This window comes from Pygoscelis adeliae, unplaced genomic scaffold (assembly GCF_000699105.1).
Source record: "Pygoscelis adeliae isolate BGI_AS28 unplaced genomic scaffold, ASM69910v1 Scaffold318, whole genome shotgun sequence".
NCBI classification, from domain to species: Eukaryota; Metazoa; Chordata; class Aves; order Sphenisciformes; family Spheniscidae; genus Pygoscelis; species Pygoscelis adeliae.
This window is the reverse complement of record NW_008825430.1, coordinates 4,820,817-4,839,599: the sequence shown is the minus strand read 5'-3', so window position 1 is coordinate 4,839,599 and position 18,783 is coordinate 4,820,817. Positions and strand designations below refer to the sequence as shown.

The 18,783-nt window shown below is 41.8% G+C and overlaps 1 protein-coding gene across 1 annotated transcript in view; it reads left to right on the top strand.

Moving 5' to 3' along the window:
- Nucleotides 1–18,783, top strand: part of MYO5A (myosin VA (heavy chain 12, myoxin)) — an 86,656-nt gene that overhangs the window by 22,424 nt on the left and 45,449 nt on the right. The window contains exons 6-12 of the mRNA XM_009330997.1: nucleotides 5,882–6,038; nucleotides 10,205–10,348; nucleotides 11,585–11,666; nucleotides 13,157–13,264; nucleotides 13,759–13,865; nucleotides 16,410–16,675; nucleotides 17,254–17,335. Coding sequence (XP_009329272.1) covers nucleotides 5,882–6,038; nucleotides 10,205–10,348; nucleotides 11,585–11,666; nucleotides 13,157–13,264; nucleotides 13,759–13,865; nucleotides 16,410–16,675; nucleotides 17,254–17,335 — 946 coding nt within the window. The remainder of the gene's footprint in view (nucleotides 1–5,881; nucleotides 6,039–10,204; nucleotides 10,349–11,584; nucleotides 11,667–13,156; nucleotides 13,265–13,758; nucleotides 13,866–16,409; nucleotides 16,676–17,253; nucleotides 17,336–18,783) is intronic.

Here is an 18,783-nt window from a genome sequence, read left to right as displayed (position 1 = left end):
TAAAATCAGCTGTTAATGATACACTTTTGCCAGGTAGAGATGCTGGTGGCTTGGGTATGGATGGATTGATAGGAATATTGAGGTTGATGTCAATAATTCTGTATTCCTTTTGTTTGTTTTCCCAGGCTGATTTTTTTGTGGTGTCTGTGCTTATATACATCTATTTGACATTATTTGCTGCGGAGTCATGAGTCTGAAAGACAAGATCAAGTGATACATCTGATGCATCAGTCATAGGAAGCATAAAACCTCAAAAACAATGTTGTGCTTTGATGATTAAATTGAATAGCTCTGGGCTTCTTTAATCCCCTCTGAAATGCTTGTTGATGGGTAGGTTTTTAACAGTTTTGGTGTTCCTGCTTCAAAGAGGGATTTTCTGTTGGTATAGAGGAAGAAAGTAGACAAAGATGTCTGTAGGGATTTTTTAGTCTATATGTCTTGATTATCCTGATCTCTTTGGACAGTTTCCTATCGAAAGAACGGCTGTGATGCGGTAAGCTGTTTTGGTTTTCGAGGGAACCAGCTTCAGTGGGTGTAGTGATCTTAAGGAATGAAAATTGTTCGAAAATTGACAACTCTGCCTTTAATGTTAGTAACTTTATTGTTTCATTTCTTGCACTGTTTTTTCTTTTTTGCCTCAGTTTTTTCCATTGGTCAACTGAAATCGTTAAAAGCTGCCTTAGATAATGACAGCTATCAATGATTAGTCAGTGTTGTTGCAGCACTCTGTACGCATTGGAGGTGCCCAGTGACAGTCTTGCTCTTTCTTCTGCTGAAGCTGACAGCTGTGACCTCATGGGAATAGCGTTTCCCCCTTTGTGAGCCCTTCTGAAAGCATCTCCCTTAGATTTCTATGAAATACAGAATTTGAAGTTAGTAGTAGTCAATGCTGTTAAAAGTATTGCATTAAGATATATGCACATCCTCAACAGAGGTTTTTTTCACATCTTGAAAACAAGATATTTTTTTTTAAACCACTTTCTGGTTTCTTGTACGTTGTCATTTCATCCGTGTTCTGCAAAACCCTTTTCTATGTAAGGTATCTCAAGTCAGTTTGTAGCACTCTTTTTTCCCCAACGCTGAACCCCCTTTGAGCAGAAGCTATCTTCAGTGTTGAATTTTGCAATGGTTTTTCAAAGCATAAAAAAACCCCTGCTGGAATGTAGGTTGTAATCTCAAGCTTCCAGGAGTTAGGTAAGTCTTACATCTATTCCGCTTTAGCACTCTGACAGTGAATTTCCTCATAAACGTATTGCCTGTCAACAGAATTTTGTAGGTAAAGCAAAATTGTCTTTAAAATTTACCAGCCTATGCACAAATCTCTTTCTGTCCCTTAGCGGAATTATGATATGAAAAAGTAGTGACATTCATTGCTCATTCTATGGCCATTACTTGTCATAAGGAGTGGAGTTGTGTACGGCTTGGATACAGCATCTGAATATTACCTTTCACAATTAGACATCAGCATTATTTTTGTGATAGATAACACTATTTTAAATGATCAGTTATTTATTCCATAGTGTGTTACTGTCCTTTTATTTGACAAGAAATAGCTGTTACCCTCACATGACTTAAAGTATAGGCCTGAGAGAGTGGATATGGAAGATTTCTGAATCGAGTCCCCTGCTACTGCAAGCAATCTCAGCCTATCTTGTCACATTTTGGCTTGTGAAATGTTTGGGCCTATCATCTTAAAACTGAGGTTTTATTTTGCTTTTGTCATTCCTTTATTCTTCTGCACTGTTCAGAAATGGCAAAAGCTGAATGTGATCCTGACCGATGCCTGAACATAATACTTCATGTTTCCATGAATGGTAAGCTGCTCCCAGTCAATCTGTTTCAGTCTGCTGGGGTTAAACACCTCTTTTCAAGATAATTTGGCTTAGTATTGTATCACTGTGATATGGTTCTGTATCCTAGGATGTGATCGTTATCCACCTTTGGGTGAAAGAGGCCTCTTCCACCTTCTTGTCTCCCAGCTTGCTTTCCCTCATTTCTCTTTGTAAAAGCGTAATTAAAATCTTCCCTCCATTCAGAAGTAATCTTAATTTTGAAATCACCTAATTATGTGCTTTGTTCAGAGAAAAAGCTCCAAGAAGATGAGGAAGTATTGCATAGATAATGGCTTGTGGCAGCAGGCTGCAAAGTGGTGTCACACATTACACTGTTGCCCTACTTGTTTCATTGGCTGAAAGTTTTAATTATAGCTTTTTTTCTGCCTGGTGACATGTTAAGTGCTCAAAATGTCAGGTCAAAGGTTGAGGGCTAATGTTTTAGCTAAAAATAACTCCAAGTGTCATTTATACCTGAGAAAGAACTCGGGGTGCTGTTATTTGTGTTTTCTGGGGATTTTTTCCTTTGTTTTGTTTTCAGTCTTTGTTGTTTTGGTTTGGTTTTGATGCAGCCTGATTATGAAAATTTCATTTGGCATAAGCAGAGGTTCTATTTTAGACTGACCGTTGCTTATACCAAACCATTAAAAATAATTCTCACCACATTTCATGCACTATCCAAGGTATTTTGATTCTATTTTACCTGTTATTTTCTTTTCAGTGTGGCATTTTGTTTCTTTAATGACATAAAAGAGCCCTCTGCCAAGCTGACGCGGCTGCCTGGCAGGACTACCCCACCCTCCTTCTTGAAAGACTAAGTATGTCGCTGCCTGTGGTAGGACGTCCATGTGCCAAGTCTTCCCTGGGGTTGTGGCAGTAACAGCTCATCCCCTGCCGCTCTTGCGTTTGGGGTGTTGTGTTACGCTGATTTCTCCTTCCTCAAATGTCGAGTGTGATCTTGGCTGTTCTGTTGTGTTTTCCTTTCTCTCTGCCAAAAAGCAGAAAGAATAATATGCTCGAGGATGGTCGCTCCAGTGTGTTAAAGCAAAACAATGGACTAATGTACTTCTGAAGACAAGAGTGGCTCTGAGCGTGGATGGAGCGCTGGCAGGGCGATGCGAGAGGACTCCGCTGCAGACAATGAGCGAGCCCTTTGTTTCTCATGATTGCCGTAGCTGCTGCAAACACAAATATTCATTGCAGAAGAGGTGGCAGCAATGTTTTCAGCTCTCACAGAGCCAGCCGTATCTTCTCTAGGCGAATTTATGAAAAGTGTATGTGTATATGTACTTATACAGTAATATAATAATGGATCCCTTATTCCTGAGCACATGAATGAGTGCTAAGGAGAAGACTACGTCTTCGTATCTTATGACATGGGGGAAGGAAACTCTAGGCTAATTAGCAACAGTATTCTTAAGGAGAAATTATTTCAACCTCATTTTTTCATTACTGTCTTTGAAAACATGGAGCTCCCTCCTCTGCAGCGCTCTGAAGAGCCTAGTGTTTCCTACCCCTCCTGAGCTCCCGAGGAGGGACTAGGGGCTGCAAAACCAGCGTGCGCTTTCCACGCTCACACACACGTCCTTCAGGGATGTGACAGTTAGAATGAGACACCTTTATTTCGTTCTTCCTCTCTTGGCAACAGAGTTAGTTTTTTGTTGGCAGTTTTGTTAGAAGTCTGTAGTACTGAGATTGCATTACTTTTTTTTCTGAAAGCCTTCTGTACTTTGGGAATTAAGCTGAAAATAAGCTTTTATCATCAGAGGATACATGTCATAAGACTTGAGCTTCATGAATCTTCGTATATTTAACACATGAAGCAGACCTGGTGATCTACAAATGAAAAGCTTGTTATGTCGTTGCCCATCTCCTGTATTAGGCAGCTCCTGAAATCAGACCAGAAGTTTCATATTTTATAATGGTGTAGTTGTTTTTTTTTCTATCAGTGGAGGTAGAGCAGTGGAGGAATAAAAGAAAGAGCACTGCCTGTCCTATGAGAAAGTGTTCTCTGTTTTTGACTCACTGCAGGAACTGTCTGCGTGAGAGGAAAATTGTTTGTTATTGGTTGTCCCATTTAGGTCTTTGGCTGGACTTCTCTCATGTCCCTCCGCTGCTCTTTTTGAACATGAGCATCCATACAATTCACGCCACCTCCTGACGTGCAGAGCTACAGGCTGTCCCGCGTGCATGTCTATCTACTGCCGGTGGACTCAGGGAGGGGGCAACGGGGAAGAAGCAAGAGTGTTTCTTCTTCCTTTCCCAGCTGGAACTCTCCATCACTACCGCAAGCCATCCCAGGCACCACAGACCTCCCTCAGGAGTGTGCGCAGCAGGCTTGATGGCCGCTGTAAGGAAAGGTCCCGTAGGCGGGTGTTTTCATTTTCCTGTGGCCGAGGCTGGCATCTCTGGCAGTTCAGTCTCCGTAGCCTGGACTACACACAACCTGGTATCACGCTGAACAGTTATGCTTTCCCACAACTTTCCCACTGAGACTGACAGCTTGGTGTATGTGGATGTGTGAACTGTGCTGTAGTCATTCGCACCTATCTCATGTGTTAAATGGAAGTCGAGAACATAAAATTAGGTTGCTTTGATCTTCTTAACGCCTTCCTATTAAATTTAAATCATCACCCAGCCATTTAAAGTAATTTCGTTTTACCAAAATGTGGAAAACCTGCTTCAGCCGATGCCTTCATTCGGTTAAATGGATCCCACCTTGGCTCTCCCGGAGATGCGTGACGTAACCAGTGGCTCCTTTAGCCTACGTTTTTGTGCAACACAAAGTGGATGCTGGAGTCATGCTCTCATCTGGGGGCTTGGGGATGTTTTTGAAGATAGGTAACAGCTTGAGAGTAACAACGTGATCTGCGGTTTAGCGTCATAATTTCATCAGCAGCTTTTTTTTGACCATCTCCGAAATAGAACCGCAGATCTCCTGGAGGACCTTTAGGCTGCAGAAACCACAAATAGTTTTTCAATGCGTATTTCTTCGTTTCCCCTGCATAGCATTTACTGGTGGCCTCAGCAGGTGTTTGGAGGCTGTGCAGACTGTGTATGTGCTGCCTGAACATGTGCGTGCCCGAATCTTCATTGACAGTTACTGTGCTGTAAGTAACAGCCCCCCTGGTCGGGGGCTTGGTCATGCTTTCTATGTTCCAGCCCCAGCTCTGGATATCTTTGGGGTAAATTTTTATTCCTTCTTTCTCTACTTTCCAGTATGTAAGATAGAGTTAAGCTCACCCAGCTCATAGGATTATTTTGAAATACTGTTCATTTTAACTTCTTTTGCTTTGGAAATATAAAATACTGTATAAAGCATGTATGGTCTTTATTTTAAAAGATTCAGGCTATATAAATGCTAATTTCTATCCTTGTTATTTTGTAGTATGTTTATTAGTCATACAGTTGGGGTTTATGGATAGAGCCCTCTTTGAGATGAGAGAAAATTGTTTTAGTAGCAAGTGGAGATGGAGATTATTTTTTTTAAATGAGGAGAAATTACTTCATAACAAAGGGATCGTCTTCACTCTAGAGCTGCTATTTGTGTCCTGAACATCCCTGCTTGAATTTTTCAGATTCAGAACAATTCTGGGAAAAGCTGGTGATTAGATCAGCAGGACGAAAGGTTTCTGTTGCTGACTCTGCTGTTGATTTCTCTGTCTGTAAGATGGCATTAATGATCTTTACTAATGAGCACTGATAATTTAGCGGAGCACTTTAGCAGAGACTCTGGATAGAAGTAGCTGCAGAAGCACGTAGTGAATAGTGGTGACAGGTACTTCACCGTGGCCAGGTTCTCCAGAGCAGCTCTGCTGGCTGGCTGGACTGTGGCGGCAGCATCAGTCCCGACTGAGCATCCTGGTCGCCGGCGGTCCCGTCAGCCACTCAGGCAGCTTGGCCACTGACAGCCTTGTTTCTGCCACATGCACTTACATTATTGCTGTATTGCTAACATTTATGGTGGAAGGGTTGTTGCCAAGTTGGGGGGACAAAAAATAAGTGTCCTTGAGAGAACAGCTGGTAATTACCATGTCTTTGTGTTTCAGAGATGAGCGAAATCAGTCAATCATTGTCAGTGGGGAATCTGGAGCCGGGAAGACTGTCTCTGCTAAGTATGCCATGAGGTACTTTGCCACGGTCAGTGGATCTGCCAGTGAAGCCAATGTTGAGGAGAAAGTCTTGGCCTCCAACCCCATCATGGAGGTAAGAGAGCTACTGCACTGACCCCCACCCTCCAGCTGCAGGTGTTGTTCTAGGGCTGACACAAGCATTCAATAGAGAGAGCAATCCATACTTTTTTTAAGGATCAAAGAACCTAGAATAAATATATTTTAAAATTTTGTTTTTAATCCATTTACCAGGAGGTGCTTTAGGCATCATTTTGTGTAGTATTTATGAAAGACTGAGAAAAGACGGGAGGTAGTGATTTAGTATTGTTAATGTATTTCACATAACAAAGTAATTTTTGCATGAATACTGCTTTAAATCTGTTCAGCTTTGTAAAACTTGTAGTTCCCAGACCACTGGCCAAATGCAGGTGCAGAAGACTGTTTTGGTGTGTAAACTTGCAAAGAGGATTACAACTTCTGGCCTTGCCCACCAAACATGTCCATCACACAGTGGGGACAGGTAGATTACACTCGGAAGTGAAGAGAGCTCTTGAGTAAAGCAAATGTTCAATTTTAGGAAATGTGATTAGGGAAGATGATAGACTGAGAAAGCAAAGTTACATGAGGTGCACACAGTTTCTTTCAGAGGGGAAGAAAACGACAGAAGATGTAATTTTGCTATAATTAGCTCAGACTAGTGTTTCAGTTCTGGAAATTTGTGTAACCAACTGTAGTCAGGTCCCAAAGCCATTGGCTTGGGAGCGTAGGTGCTGGCAATAGACTGTGAGACAGCAAGTCCAGTTCCCTCCTGCTTCAGGATCTCTGTTCTCCAGAAAGGTCAGGAGATGCTGTAATTCTGATGTCGTGGCCAAGCAGAAAACATTTCTTAGGCTCATCTGAATTGTTTTCTGTGTCTTTGCCTTTGTGTAGATTCAAGTTGTAGCTGAAGTTAAGGAACTATGTTAAGAAATGATTCACCAGAGAGAAACAGTCTTGGGGGAATTCTTTGAGAGAAGTAGCGCTGTGTGTAGGCACGCATATGTGCATGCCTATGGACAACGTAAGAAAATGCTTAGGACAACTGATGCCTTGGTAAACGTTTAGCATCTCTATGCAATAGTGTGAAGTACTAGTGGATAGACATAAGTAAATGGAGTGCACGCAGTGAAATGTGAAATGCAAAATGCTGCCATTTTTTTCTTTCTCAGGTATTTTTAAAAATGAACTATGTTTTACTCCTTCTTTCCTCCTGGCGTGAGGAGTTCATGATACTCAGACTATAGCTGTCCCATCACAGTTGTGTGTGTTCTGTCACAAGGTAATTGTGCCTGGTTTGTGGTGCCGTGTGGTGTTTTGAAACTGTTTTGTGGGATAAAGCAGGCTGTGCCATGATGAGCACTGGGCTCTGCTGTTGTGGGATCCGAATGTCCTGCTATGGGAGGAAGCCAGGGGAGCTGAGCCTTGTCTGGAGCTGCACCTACCCCAGCGGGAGCAGCCTGGGCCCTGGGGAGCAATGGCAGTTTTGCAGGTGTGAGCTAATCCCAGAGTACTCCTTTCACTGCTCCAACGTTTGCAGTAAGTGTCGTGCCATCCTTGGCCACGTTGAGGTTCGGTGCGTGGCTAACAGGACCAGGGGTGCTGAACGCCCCTTCTGCTTTCCCCTGCGTACCACGGAGGTGCTACCTGGGGCCAGGCAGGTGGCCGCGTCCTCACCGCCTGTCCACTAAGTGGCAGCTACGGTAAGAGACTCTGCAGGATGGGTCTGCAGTTTGCTATTTGTTTGCTGGGTGAAGTACAAACTGTCTACAGGTTTTCCTGCGCCACTTCTTTTCTTTGGTCTCAAAGCCTAAACCAAACATCCTTCGCTCTGACTCCTTGGACCCCACCTCCCTATCAGTAGCTTGCCACTAATCGTCTGATTTAATTTCCAAAGCAAGGAAATTTAAATTGAGGACTAGAAATGAACTTTCCATCCGTACCTTTTTTTATCCACTACAAAACAATGGTGGTGCTTTATTTTTATTTTCTAGGGATAACAACAATTTCGTGAACCTGCGTATATGTAAAATTTCAATTACTTTAAACATTGTTATAATTGGATGAAAGTGATCCTTTTAACTTCAAACACTTGAACTTTAAATAAGCTTTAGAGTGAGTGTTGTGAAATCTGGTCTTGAGACAGATTGTAGGGTAGCAAAATTAATGTTTCGAACTCTTCAGTTGATAAATCAGCAGAAACACAAATTAATCCATGTAGATTAGGAAGAAAATGAGTAATTAATTTTAGAAACAGGAAACTCCTCATTTGCTAAGTTGATTGGAAAATCCTAGGAGCAGGTGGTCATTTTATTTTTTTAATTTCTATTTGAACAACGTAAACCAGCATTTTATGAGCTACCATCATTAGCGTCAGAATTTCACATCATCTTTGCCTTCTAAATACTCTGTAACATCAAGTGAGCACTATACATTTCTAGCAACTATTTGAATAATTAGCTTTGTAGTCAATAACTACATACAGTTTTCCTATGCAAATGTAGAAATTGTCAAGTCTTAAACCACACCTTTATATGTAATTTCCTGCCTCTCATTCTTTGTTATCCTGTATAGCTACAGGAATTGTACAGCTTAGTATGTACTCTGGTAAGCCATCTTATAATACCAAAGACTTTCTTAACTGTTTTTATAAGTAATACCTTTCAAAGTAATAATTGGTTTCTGAAAATATTGTAATGTTATATTGCTACCACCACCAACAAAATGTATCACAGTAGCAATAATTTTAAAACACAAGAGGTGCAGTTTGAGTACGTTCAGTTTGAATGAATTCAGTATTTCTTAGAGCCGCAGAGGTGCCATTTGTTCTTACATCCTTTATAGCAGCTGTTCGTCTGATACCCACTTCGACATCTGCTCGGTCAGGCGTGCGTGCTGCTGCTGCTGCGATGGGGTTTCTGAAAGTCTAGTCCCCGCTTCCCGTGCTGTACCCGGCTAGCCCTTACCGGTCCACTGGCCTTTTGTTTACAGATTCGGAATACCGATGCTCAGCATTGCTATTTGCTCTCATTTGTTTTTCTCAAGTTTTATTTCAGTACAGAGTTCCTGTGGATGGCTACGTGAACTAGGAGACTCGGACATAGATACAACTCTGTGTCCTTTAGTTATGGTGCACTTCAGAGTTAGGTACTTGGTAACATACACACAGTGGCATATGATAAAAGGCAGCGTGCTGTATCCGAATTACTCCAAATGCCATTCCTTTTGATACAGAGATATCTTTAGGGGTTTTTTGGAAGGTGAATTGCTATATGATGTCTAAACCATGATCTAATTGAGAAGAGAAAATGCTTTTCTTTGAAGTTCAGCATGTTGTGATTTGCATACCTTGAATTCTGATATATCCAGCTGCTCTCTGTTGCGGGGGGAATCCTAACGCTGATGAGGTAAGGCAGAGGTGCACCAAGACCGCTTAGGAACCACGCTCATCATTTGCCCTGGGCATCCCAAGACTGCATACTATAGAGGAAATGCATGTTGTTTGTTGTGTATGAAGCTGTATTGAATTAATCTAAGAAAGTTAGGCATGTAGGGCAGCATTGAAGACTGTTTCTGAGTCAGTAACCAAGCTGGGATTCAGTTTCAGGGAAATGACATGAGTCTGTACATGTTAACTTTTAGATTATATTTAGGCACACAGTAAATACTTTGTAATGATACGTTTGCAGAAGTAGTTTGGAAATGTGGTTGATTATAGAATAATGATAATAATGAACTGTTAGCCAGACAGAACATAGGGGCTGTTTGCTGGACTATGGGTTTACGATAGGGAGACTTACAGATGTTGCAAGTACTATACATATGTCTGTACACATACATATATGAATATATAAAGTGTGAAATAACTGTTACAGTTTTATTAGGTCCTTAAAAGAAATCTGGGTGTATGTGAGCATTCTGTTAGACTCTTTAATTCCTTTTAAAAGACTTCAGAGAGCAATAAAGGATTTTTAGCTGGAAAATGAGACTGTGTGGAAGTGAAATCATTGCTAGGAAGATCAGCTCCCGATCTTGTGTTAATGAAATAACCATATTTTGATGTAACTTGCTAACCAGGCAGAGATTGTTCTTTATTAAATTCTTGATTATTTTGAAACCAGGACAAAATTAATGTTGTTAAGTGTTCATGAGCCATGTAGACGATTAAATAGATTTGATAATTTCTAAAAGCTGTTTAACCTTTACAATGTTCCCCTTTTTCAGTCTATTGGAAATGCCAAAACTACGAGGAATGACAACAGCAGTCGCTTTGGGAAATACATTGAAATTGGTTTTGATAAGAGGTATCGAATCATTGGTGCTAACATGAGAACTTACCTCTTGGAAAAATCAAGAGTGGTGTTTCAGGTAATACTGATGCAATCTTCTTATTGTATATTTGTGTGACTATGCTAAAAAAAAAAAAGCTATCACTTGCTGATATTTGTTCTCTCCCCTGAGAGGTGGCTGTAATGGTGTATTTGTAATATAGCACATGTGGGGAGGGGGAAGAAAAGGAAAACCAAGTCAACCCTTCGTTATATGAATTATTCGTAGTTGTAAAATGTGTATTAAAAAGGCTGTGTATTTAAACATTAAATACTTTCAGTGCACTACTAGATAGGAGCTTGTGCTTACCATATTATTACAGAATAGGGCTTCAGAACCTAGCAGAAATCACTCGTGCTCAAGAAGAGCTCTCCGTTGTGGTTTGTAAAGCTGCCATCTTAGCTCATTTTCAATCTCTTGTTAAAACCCACTGCTCTCGCAGTAATTACGAATGAGTCTTAATTGCCATTATTTAGGCAAATGAGAATATGTAATTTCATCTTTCTTGAACTCTCTTCATTTTGGTATTTCATACTTGAACCGATCCACAACCTTTTTGTCTCCCACACTTCCTCTCCATCTTTGCCTACCTTATAGTCTAGAGCTCAGTAAAAATGGACTTATCCTTGACTGGCTGCCTAAAGGTATAAAACAAATAATTGCAGTTTGCATTCTGTAGGGGTGTTATGTGAAGTAGTGTTGTATATTTCAAAAACAAGAGAGACTTCTTGCACATGGTTTAGCTGGAAGAGAGTCTTTTTCTTTTTTTCCTTTTTTTTTTGTTTTGAAGTTATGTAATTTAGAGCGCTTAAGTTCAGAATTACAGTGTTGATCATGAGTCATAACCTTCTGAGCGGTGTTTGTCCTTCATTTTAAAATTCCAGCTTTGCCTTGGCAAGAAAGATACTCCCTTCACCAGCTTACTATTAATGCTGAGGCGAATGGTATTAGTTATTTTTGGAAAACGAAAAGCTTCTAAGTATGATCATTCCACCCACCCATAGAATCCTGATCTATATTTGATAGTAATCCACAGTTCTGAAAAGTGAAATCATACATTTTTTTGAAATGAAAATGTCTGCATGCTTCTTGCTGTTGAAAATGGATTAAATTAATCAAGAAGGAAATGGTAGATGCTGATTTATCTTTCCTTTTTCCATGTGGCTTCTGTGCTCTTAATGTAATGCTAGAGAAAGCATTAAACATAGTATTTCTTTTCTACTCATGGATGTTTCTGGCACTTGTGAAAAATAATCAATTCCTTTCTTTTTAAAGGCAGAAGAGGAGAGAAATTACCACATCTTTTACCAACTTTGTGCCTCTGCAGCATTACCTGAGTTTAAAACTCTACGATTAGGTATGAAATTCACGTTCATTGTGTTGTGCAATTGTAGGTACAAAGCAGCATCTCTGAGCTTTTTGAGCCATAGAACCAAAAGAAGAATTGCTGGCTTTTAAATTCTAAACTTTTAAACCTTCAAATACTAAAATATATTGAAAATAACTAAAATGGCAGATCTCGGACTTTGTGTTTTTTAGATAAAACGAAAGTAACGGATTTGATTATTCAGCATACTCTTATACACTGCAGTTGTAATCACTAGGACTTACTATGTCCTGGATTCCAGAGTAGCTTTCCAGCGACAAGGGTGAAATTCTCTTCTCTTGGTCCTTTAAAACCTTTTTTGCATGGCTCCAGCTACTAGAGAATTTTACCATTTCTGGTATAAGCACCTGAAAAGCTTATTTTGCATCTGCATGCTTTCACTTGGGCTGTTACCAACAATTACTTTACCATCTCTGCTAACCTGGTGATCACAAAACTGATAAGTGAAATTTTTCATTTTTCAAATTAATATGTTGATAAAGGAAAGGTTTCTCATTTAACAGGAACTGGTACTTTGTAAAAGAAAGGCATGATGATGACCTGGGGACAGGCAATCACCTCATCATTTTTAAAATTCAGTATAAATTTCAGTGCTTCTTGTATATTTTTAAAAAGTTAGCTTCATAGTGGGAAAATTGCACAGCCTGTCAGTGCTGATTTCTGAAATACCGTTCTGGTTTTAAAGTGTTTCTCTGCTCTTCTGCACCATCCTGGAACATTTAGGATTCACATCTGCTGACACAAGAAAGAAAGGAACTGATGTAATTATAACCAAAGAAGCCATTTAGCAGACTCCTCTTTCAGCGTTCTTGAAACAGGAAGAAAAGGAGTCTTGTACTGCAGCTGGAAGCATGGCCACTGAAACTGTAGGAATTTACACAGCACCCAGGAGAGCTATTGCTCTCCTGGTGAAGCCCAGTGCTGTCCCCAGAGTGGTATGAAGTACCAGTTCTCCAGCCACGACTTCTCAGCCAGAACGGATCAGATGCTCATAAGGCTAAACCAGACCATAAATTAGAAACGAGAAGAAAATGGGCAAAATTGAATTTTTTAAATATCCTGATGCAATAATAGCATAATAATATCTGCCACATAATTCCACAGTGCTGCTGCTGTCAACTCTGCACCTACTACTTGGGTGGTTGGCTCAGACTTGGAGAATAATCGCTTCCCAAGTGATTATTCCACAGGTGTGGAAGTCTGAACCAGGGTCAGGTAGAGAATATGCTTGAGGGCCTATTGCAGGAACCAGGTAGCTTAAGAATACTTATTTGCACTGTTAAATCTTGAAAAAATTATTCTCCAGAATAAGTGGGTCCTATGAGCCAGAAGGCAAAAATATACTGACATATTTGAAATCATGGATTCTGCCAAGAGCAACTTAATCATTACACAGCTTTACAGATGCGCTGTGAATTTCTGCATCAGTGTGTGTAAAAGATTTGTTTTTTCTCTTACAGGGAATGCAAATTATTTTCACTATACGAAGCAAGGTGGAAGCCCGGTGATTGATGGTGTCGATGATGCTAAGGAAATGGTAAACACCAGGCAGGCCTGCACTTTGCTAGGTAATTTGTAAAACACAGTCATGTCCCAAATCCGATATACTAGCAAGTGTTTTCTACATTGTTTGTGTATATTTTCTTCATACTCTGTTGTGTTTAAAAACAGGAGAGTTTGATAAACTTTGGGACTGAGATACTTCTATTGCATTAAGATGGTATTTAAATTGCAGTGGAGTCACATATCTAGTGTAGGAGGAGCACGCATTATATGAACGTAAATGGTAGATTCCCTTGGTGTGGCATATACGGTGTTGGAGGTCACCGACAAAGCACTTTGAAACGGCAAATTAAATAGTTCATTTTAATGGATTTTTTTTGCATCTGGTTGTAAAATGTTTTTAACAGAAGTGGAGCCAAGCAGTACTGTCAAATGCCAAAGTCTCTGAAGAAAACACACGGCGGTCACCATTTTTCTCTTAATAAAATTTTTCATCAGCTGCAGCTTGTGGTTCTATATTTCTCTCTCCATTCAAAACGTTTTATTCATCATTTTTCAGGGATTAGTGATTCCTACCAGATGGGAATTTTTCGAATCCTTGCTGGCATCCTTCACCTGGGCAACGTGGAGTTTGCATCTCGGGATTCTGACAGCTGCACTATTCCTGTGAGTAGTAGATGAGCTGAAGGGCATGGTTTCTACTCTGACAGTTCTGCCTTCTGCTTGTTTGCCGGGACCTCTTCTGAAAAAGAGTAACAATATAAAAACACAAGCAATGTGTTTATTTCTAATTTGTTAACATTTTCACAGTTCTCTTTGCAGATGGATTCAACTCTTCTCAGTTTAGAGGCTTTAGACAGTGCTCTCTGTATTATAACAGTGGCTGCCTTAATTTTGTTTCAAAATTGTAATTGATCTGTCCTAGAAAAGTCTACGGGACAGGCTAGCTTTGAAGTCCTGGGCAGGTGTCTAGATCTTTATATTCCTACATGAATACATTCCCTACCCACAGTAAATGCTTTTCAGGATGGGTTTTTTTTAATGTTAAATGGCAAAATGGCCTAAATAATTGCAAAGCAAATGCTTCTCAAAGTCCTTTGGGATGTCTAGACATGAGCATAGGATATACAGATATGATTCGTGTGACTCATCTAAGTGTTGTGGTTGTATCTGTCCTTTTCTACCTTTGTGGAGGTCAGCAATGAGGACTGCGTAGTCTGATCTGAAAAAAACTTCCTCATTCAGTGAGGACGAAGGCTTCTTACTGAAGTCCGTATTCTGGAGATGAGAAACAAAACAGATCTGGCTTGTCACTCTTCTATTCCTTGGATTCACAAATGACCAGTTTCTCCTTTTCCTTTTCCTTGAATGTCTACTGCTGGACTACACAGCCTTCATCTTTCTCTCTCTTCAAATAGTAGCGGGTTTTTTTTTCTCATTTTACTATCAGTCACTTTCTCAAGAATCTGCAGTAGCAGTTTCTGGAGCTGAGACAACAGGTCCTTCATCAGGCCACAGATGATCAGTGTGCCTGGTCTGACACCATCCGTCCGTGGGATCTAATGGGTAGCTGCTGTGAAAGGACAGCAATAGTCTGGCTCTTTGATGTGTCTTAAAAAAGGTTTTCACCACAAAGAAAGCATCATTTAATGATCACAGGTAGAAAGCTGATGAGCCCCAGGACATGATGAGCTAGCCTGTGTTGTAATGGGTATCTTCAATGCAGGAATCCCACTGAATGAGCTAGTACAAAGCTGCAAGTTCCTGTGCAATCCTATCCTGACGTGGTAGACGTCTAGCAGGCAGCGGTGAATGTCTGCTCAATGGCATCTGCTACCTGAGCCGTGCTGTTCTCTGGCAGTAGCCATGTCATTGCAGAGCTCTGTCACTGTGCAGACTGGTCTGCCTGGGAAGCGCTGGCGCGGTGATGCAATGGTGGTGCTTTGGAGAGCTCAGCGAAGGGCTCCGCATGGTGCTGGGTGAATGAATCAGTTTGTTTAATGTCAGCTTGACTAACCCTAATGTGACACTGTTTTGTGCAGCGTTCATTATTATTATTACTACTTTATTATTGTCTTCTGACAATAACCACAGTTAAAGTGGTATGGCTAAACTCAAAGAAGACATGCTCAGTTAGCTGGATTTTGGAGGTGTAACAGCACTGTCATGGGACCTGTATGCTGCAAGGACTGGAAGAAGCCCCAGAGAAGTCAGAAGGATGTGGAAATAGAAAGATAAAGCTGATGTACCCTGAAGCTACTGGGCATGTAGTAACAGTCCCCTGTAATCTGTCCTCGTCAAGACGCTGCTTGTCAGCGTGCTGTTGAGCCGCAGGGTGCAAAGTGAACGTGATAAGGAAGTAGTGTTAGGGGAGTTCCTTAGGAGGAAAGACCTGTCTGTCCTCCTTGATTTCTAGCTATTGGTTTGCTTGTTAGTCACGAGGTGTAGTATCTTAATTCATTGAGTGGTAAACGCACTGCACGGATTTTTATGCAGAAATCTTATATACCCATCTAAGTGTGTAAGCCTTGCTAGTTGATTTTACACAGTTAAACAAAGGTCAATTTTTTCACTTGTACAGTCCAATTTGAGAGTTAGAGAAGAGCACTTGTGTGCTCCAATCTCTTAATGTTTGTCTCCAGAATTCACTGAGGAAATACTGTGTTAAATACTGAGACCAGAGCACTAAAGCCCTTCCACACGTCTTCCTCTTCGTTCTTGGCTTGGGCTGCGATGCCCCATTGCCCATCACTCCTGCCGTGGATGTATATGAGCAGACAAGAGCACCACTCAGGAGCTGTAGTCCATTCTGTCCCCAGCACGCAGCTGATGTCCTGTCCTCTGCATTTATCTAGCTTCTTCACTCAAAACTGAGACAGTTAGTTACAAGAATTCAAAATACCAAGTCCATCCCTGCGAAGCTAGGTGATTCATTTTTGCAAAGGTTGCAGGTTCCCTGTGTGGGGCTTTTTGGTGAACACAAGTATAGTAAAATGCCTTTGGGGAAACTGTGATTCACCAATTTACTTCAGATGTGAATGTGATAAGTGGGTAGGGAACTTGTTACGTTTTGAAGGAGGAAGAGCTGAGGAAGCTGCTGTTGCTGCTAATTGTTGGATCACTGCAGGCAGGCAGTTCTTCCGATTGCATGATTGCATGTGTGCTATTGGTTAATACTGTTTCAAGACCTAACAAGATTGTTTTTATTAGCCCAAGCATGAACCCCTCACCATCTTCTGCGACCTCATGGGTGTGGAGTATGAAGAGATGGCCCATTGGCTTTGCCATAGGAAGCTTGCAACTGCCACCGAAACCTACATCAAGCCAATTTCTAAACTTCATGCCATCAATGCCAGAGATGCACTTGCCAAACATATCTATGCTAATCTCTTTAACTGGATTGTAGATCATGTGAACAAAGCCCTTCACGCTACTGTAAAACAGCATTCTTTCATTGGAGTGTTGGACATTTATGGGTGAGTCTTTTTGTCAGAGATAGGACATCTCTTACGTAATTATCTTACTGCAAAGCATCTTTGTCTTTACCATGTAGCGTTGCATGGATTACACAAAAAACCCAAACCCTTAGCAGCTGCTTATTCCAGCTGAAGGAAGTAGATGTTTAGTTTTGACATGCTACCTAAGATATCTGTCTTGACTTTCAGGTTTGACATTTATAGTGGGATTTCAGATTTTTGCTCTTGCTAGTTCCTTTATGTATTGCATTGGGGAAAGTTACAAGGGAATTGTCGTCTCATGGTTCCTCCAGGGTGGCACTTCTAGAGAGGACAAAGATAACTAACATGCTCTCCAGGAACATCAGTCCCTTCCCTGTGTTCCTCATCCCTGCCTAAAGAGGGAGCATCACTGAATTGCCCATGTACTGCAATTTGCCATTTCCCTGTGTGCTTTGTTGCTTGATTGTGCAACAAAGGTTGTTTGTGCCTGGAATAATGTAATTAGTTTGACTGGAGGGAGGGAATTTAAAATTATGGGGTCATTTAATCTGTTTTTTTTCACTGCACTAGTAATTTTGAGTATCTGCATATTTTAGATTTGAGACATTCGAAATCAACAGCTTTGAACAGTTCTGTATCAACTATGCCAACGAAAAACTGCAGCAGCAGTTCAATATGGTAAGTAGGAAATGACTGGCATTTCCTCTTCCCTTTCCCCTCAGCCAAGTCCATTCTGCTAATTGGGTCCCCAGTGGTTATGATGAATTCCTTCAGTCTATTAACCAGCTGTCCTGGCCGTGGGCTTTGGGGGATGGGGAAAGATCGACTATCTCCTAGAAATAGATTTTATGACTAACTGCTGCTCTGGGACTATTTGAAATTCCGATCACAGTAACATTTATAAGACAGAAGCAGAGCTTGGCAATTAAGACCCCGAGATTGCCTGTCAACGAGAGCACCGTGTGGATGAAGTTGGAGTTAGCTGTGTCTCCGTAACCTCCAACGGGAGCCTGTGCATGGGCAGCAGAGAGCAGGGCTTTGCTGCTGGAAATCTGCCACCCGCGCTTCCTCTCCTGGAACCCTATTTTTTGAGGGTTTTCAGCCACATCCTGAAGTTGATGACTGACGTGTGGCAAGAGGCACCTCTTCCCCCTCCTCCAGAGAGATCACGATTCTCTGTCTCTCCTCAGCCCTAGTGACGTTTGTAATTATATATTTTACCTGTATGACGATGAGGCAAGTTATTTATGCCAGGTCTGTTGCTAGGCTGTGCTGCGGTACAGGAATAGCTTTGAACTCTCTTTATGAACATTCCTCCGTGGCAGTGCGTGCTCGCAGGACTGGATCCCCCCAGGCCGTTGTTCATCCCAGCGGCAGGGATGCGTGTCGGGGAGTAAGCCGGGTGCTGGAGCGGAGGCTGGGCTTTCCAGCCCTGGCGCGCCCTTTCCGTGCTGGTAGTGCCACTGCTGGCTTCAGCTCCATAAGCGGGATGTCATAACTGCTAAGCACAAGGTATCTCGGAGTTTTCTCAGCTCTACAGCAAAAATCTAGTCAGTGTAAGAATTGTAAGGGTTCGCTTCTTTAGTAAAGATCACCGTCCCCGTGTTCCCTTCCCTCTCACGCTGTTGCCGTAAGCACTCGTCTCATGAAGGACGGGGCGACGGGGCTTTTGTGTTGATGCCCTGCCAAGCTACCAAACCCAGCGCCAGTGGACACGGACCCATTGGGCTGCCATGCAGATACACAGGGTGGAAGTTGTTTTAAATTTAAGCCCTGTGTCTGGGGCGGCAGCCAGTGAGCCTTCACGTGCTGCCCGGGGTGGCCCGAGCCCAGCTGAGGGCAGGCCGCTCGGGGACTGCCCGGCCACCACTCGCATCTCCACAGCCTGCCCAGCCTCCCTGGCCACCCTTCCCCGCCTGGCCACCCACAGCCCCTGAGGAAAATTAGGTCTGAAGACATTTTTCACCACATAATTGCTAATTCCTTTATGGTGGAGAAATGGTTTTATGTTTTCTTTCAGGACTTAGGTTGGATATGACTGGCCAATAAAACGCTACCATTGGCTTTTCTGTCAGGAATTAACTCGGCGTGTAACGCAGCCGTTAAGCGGCGGGGGGGGGACGGCT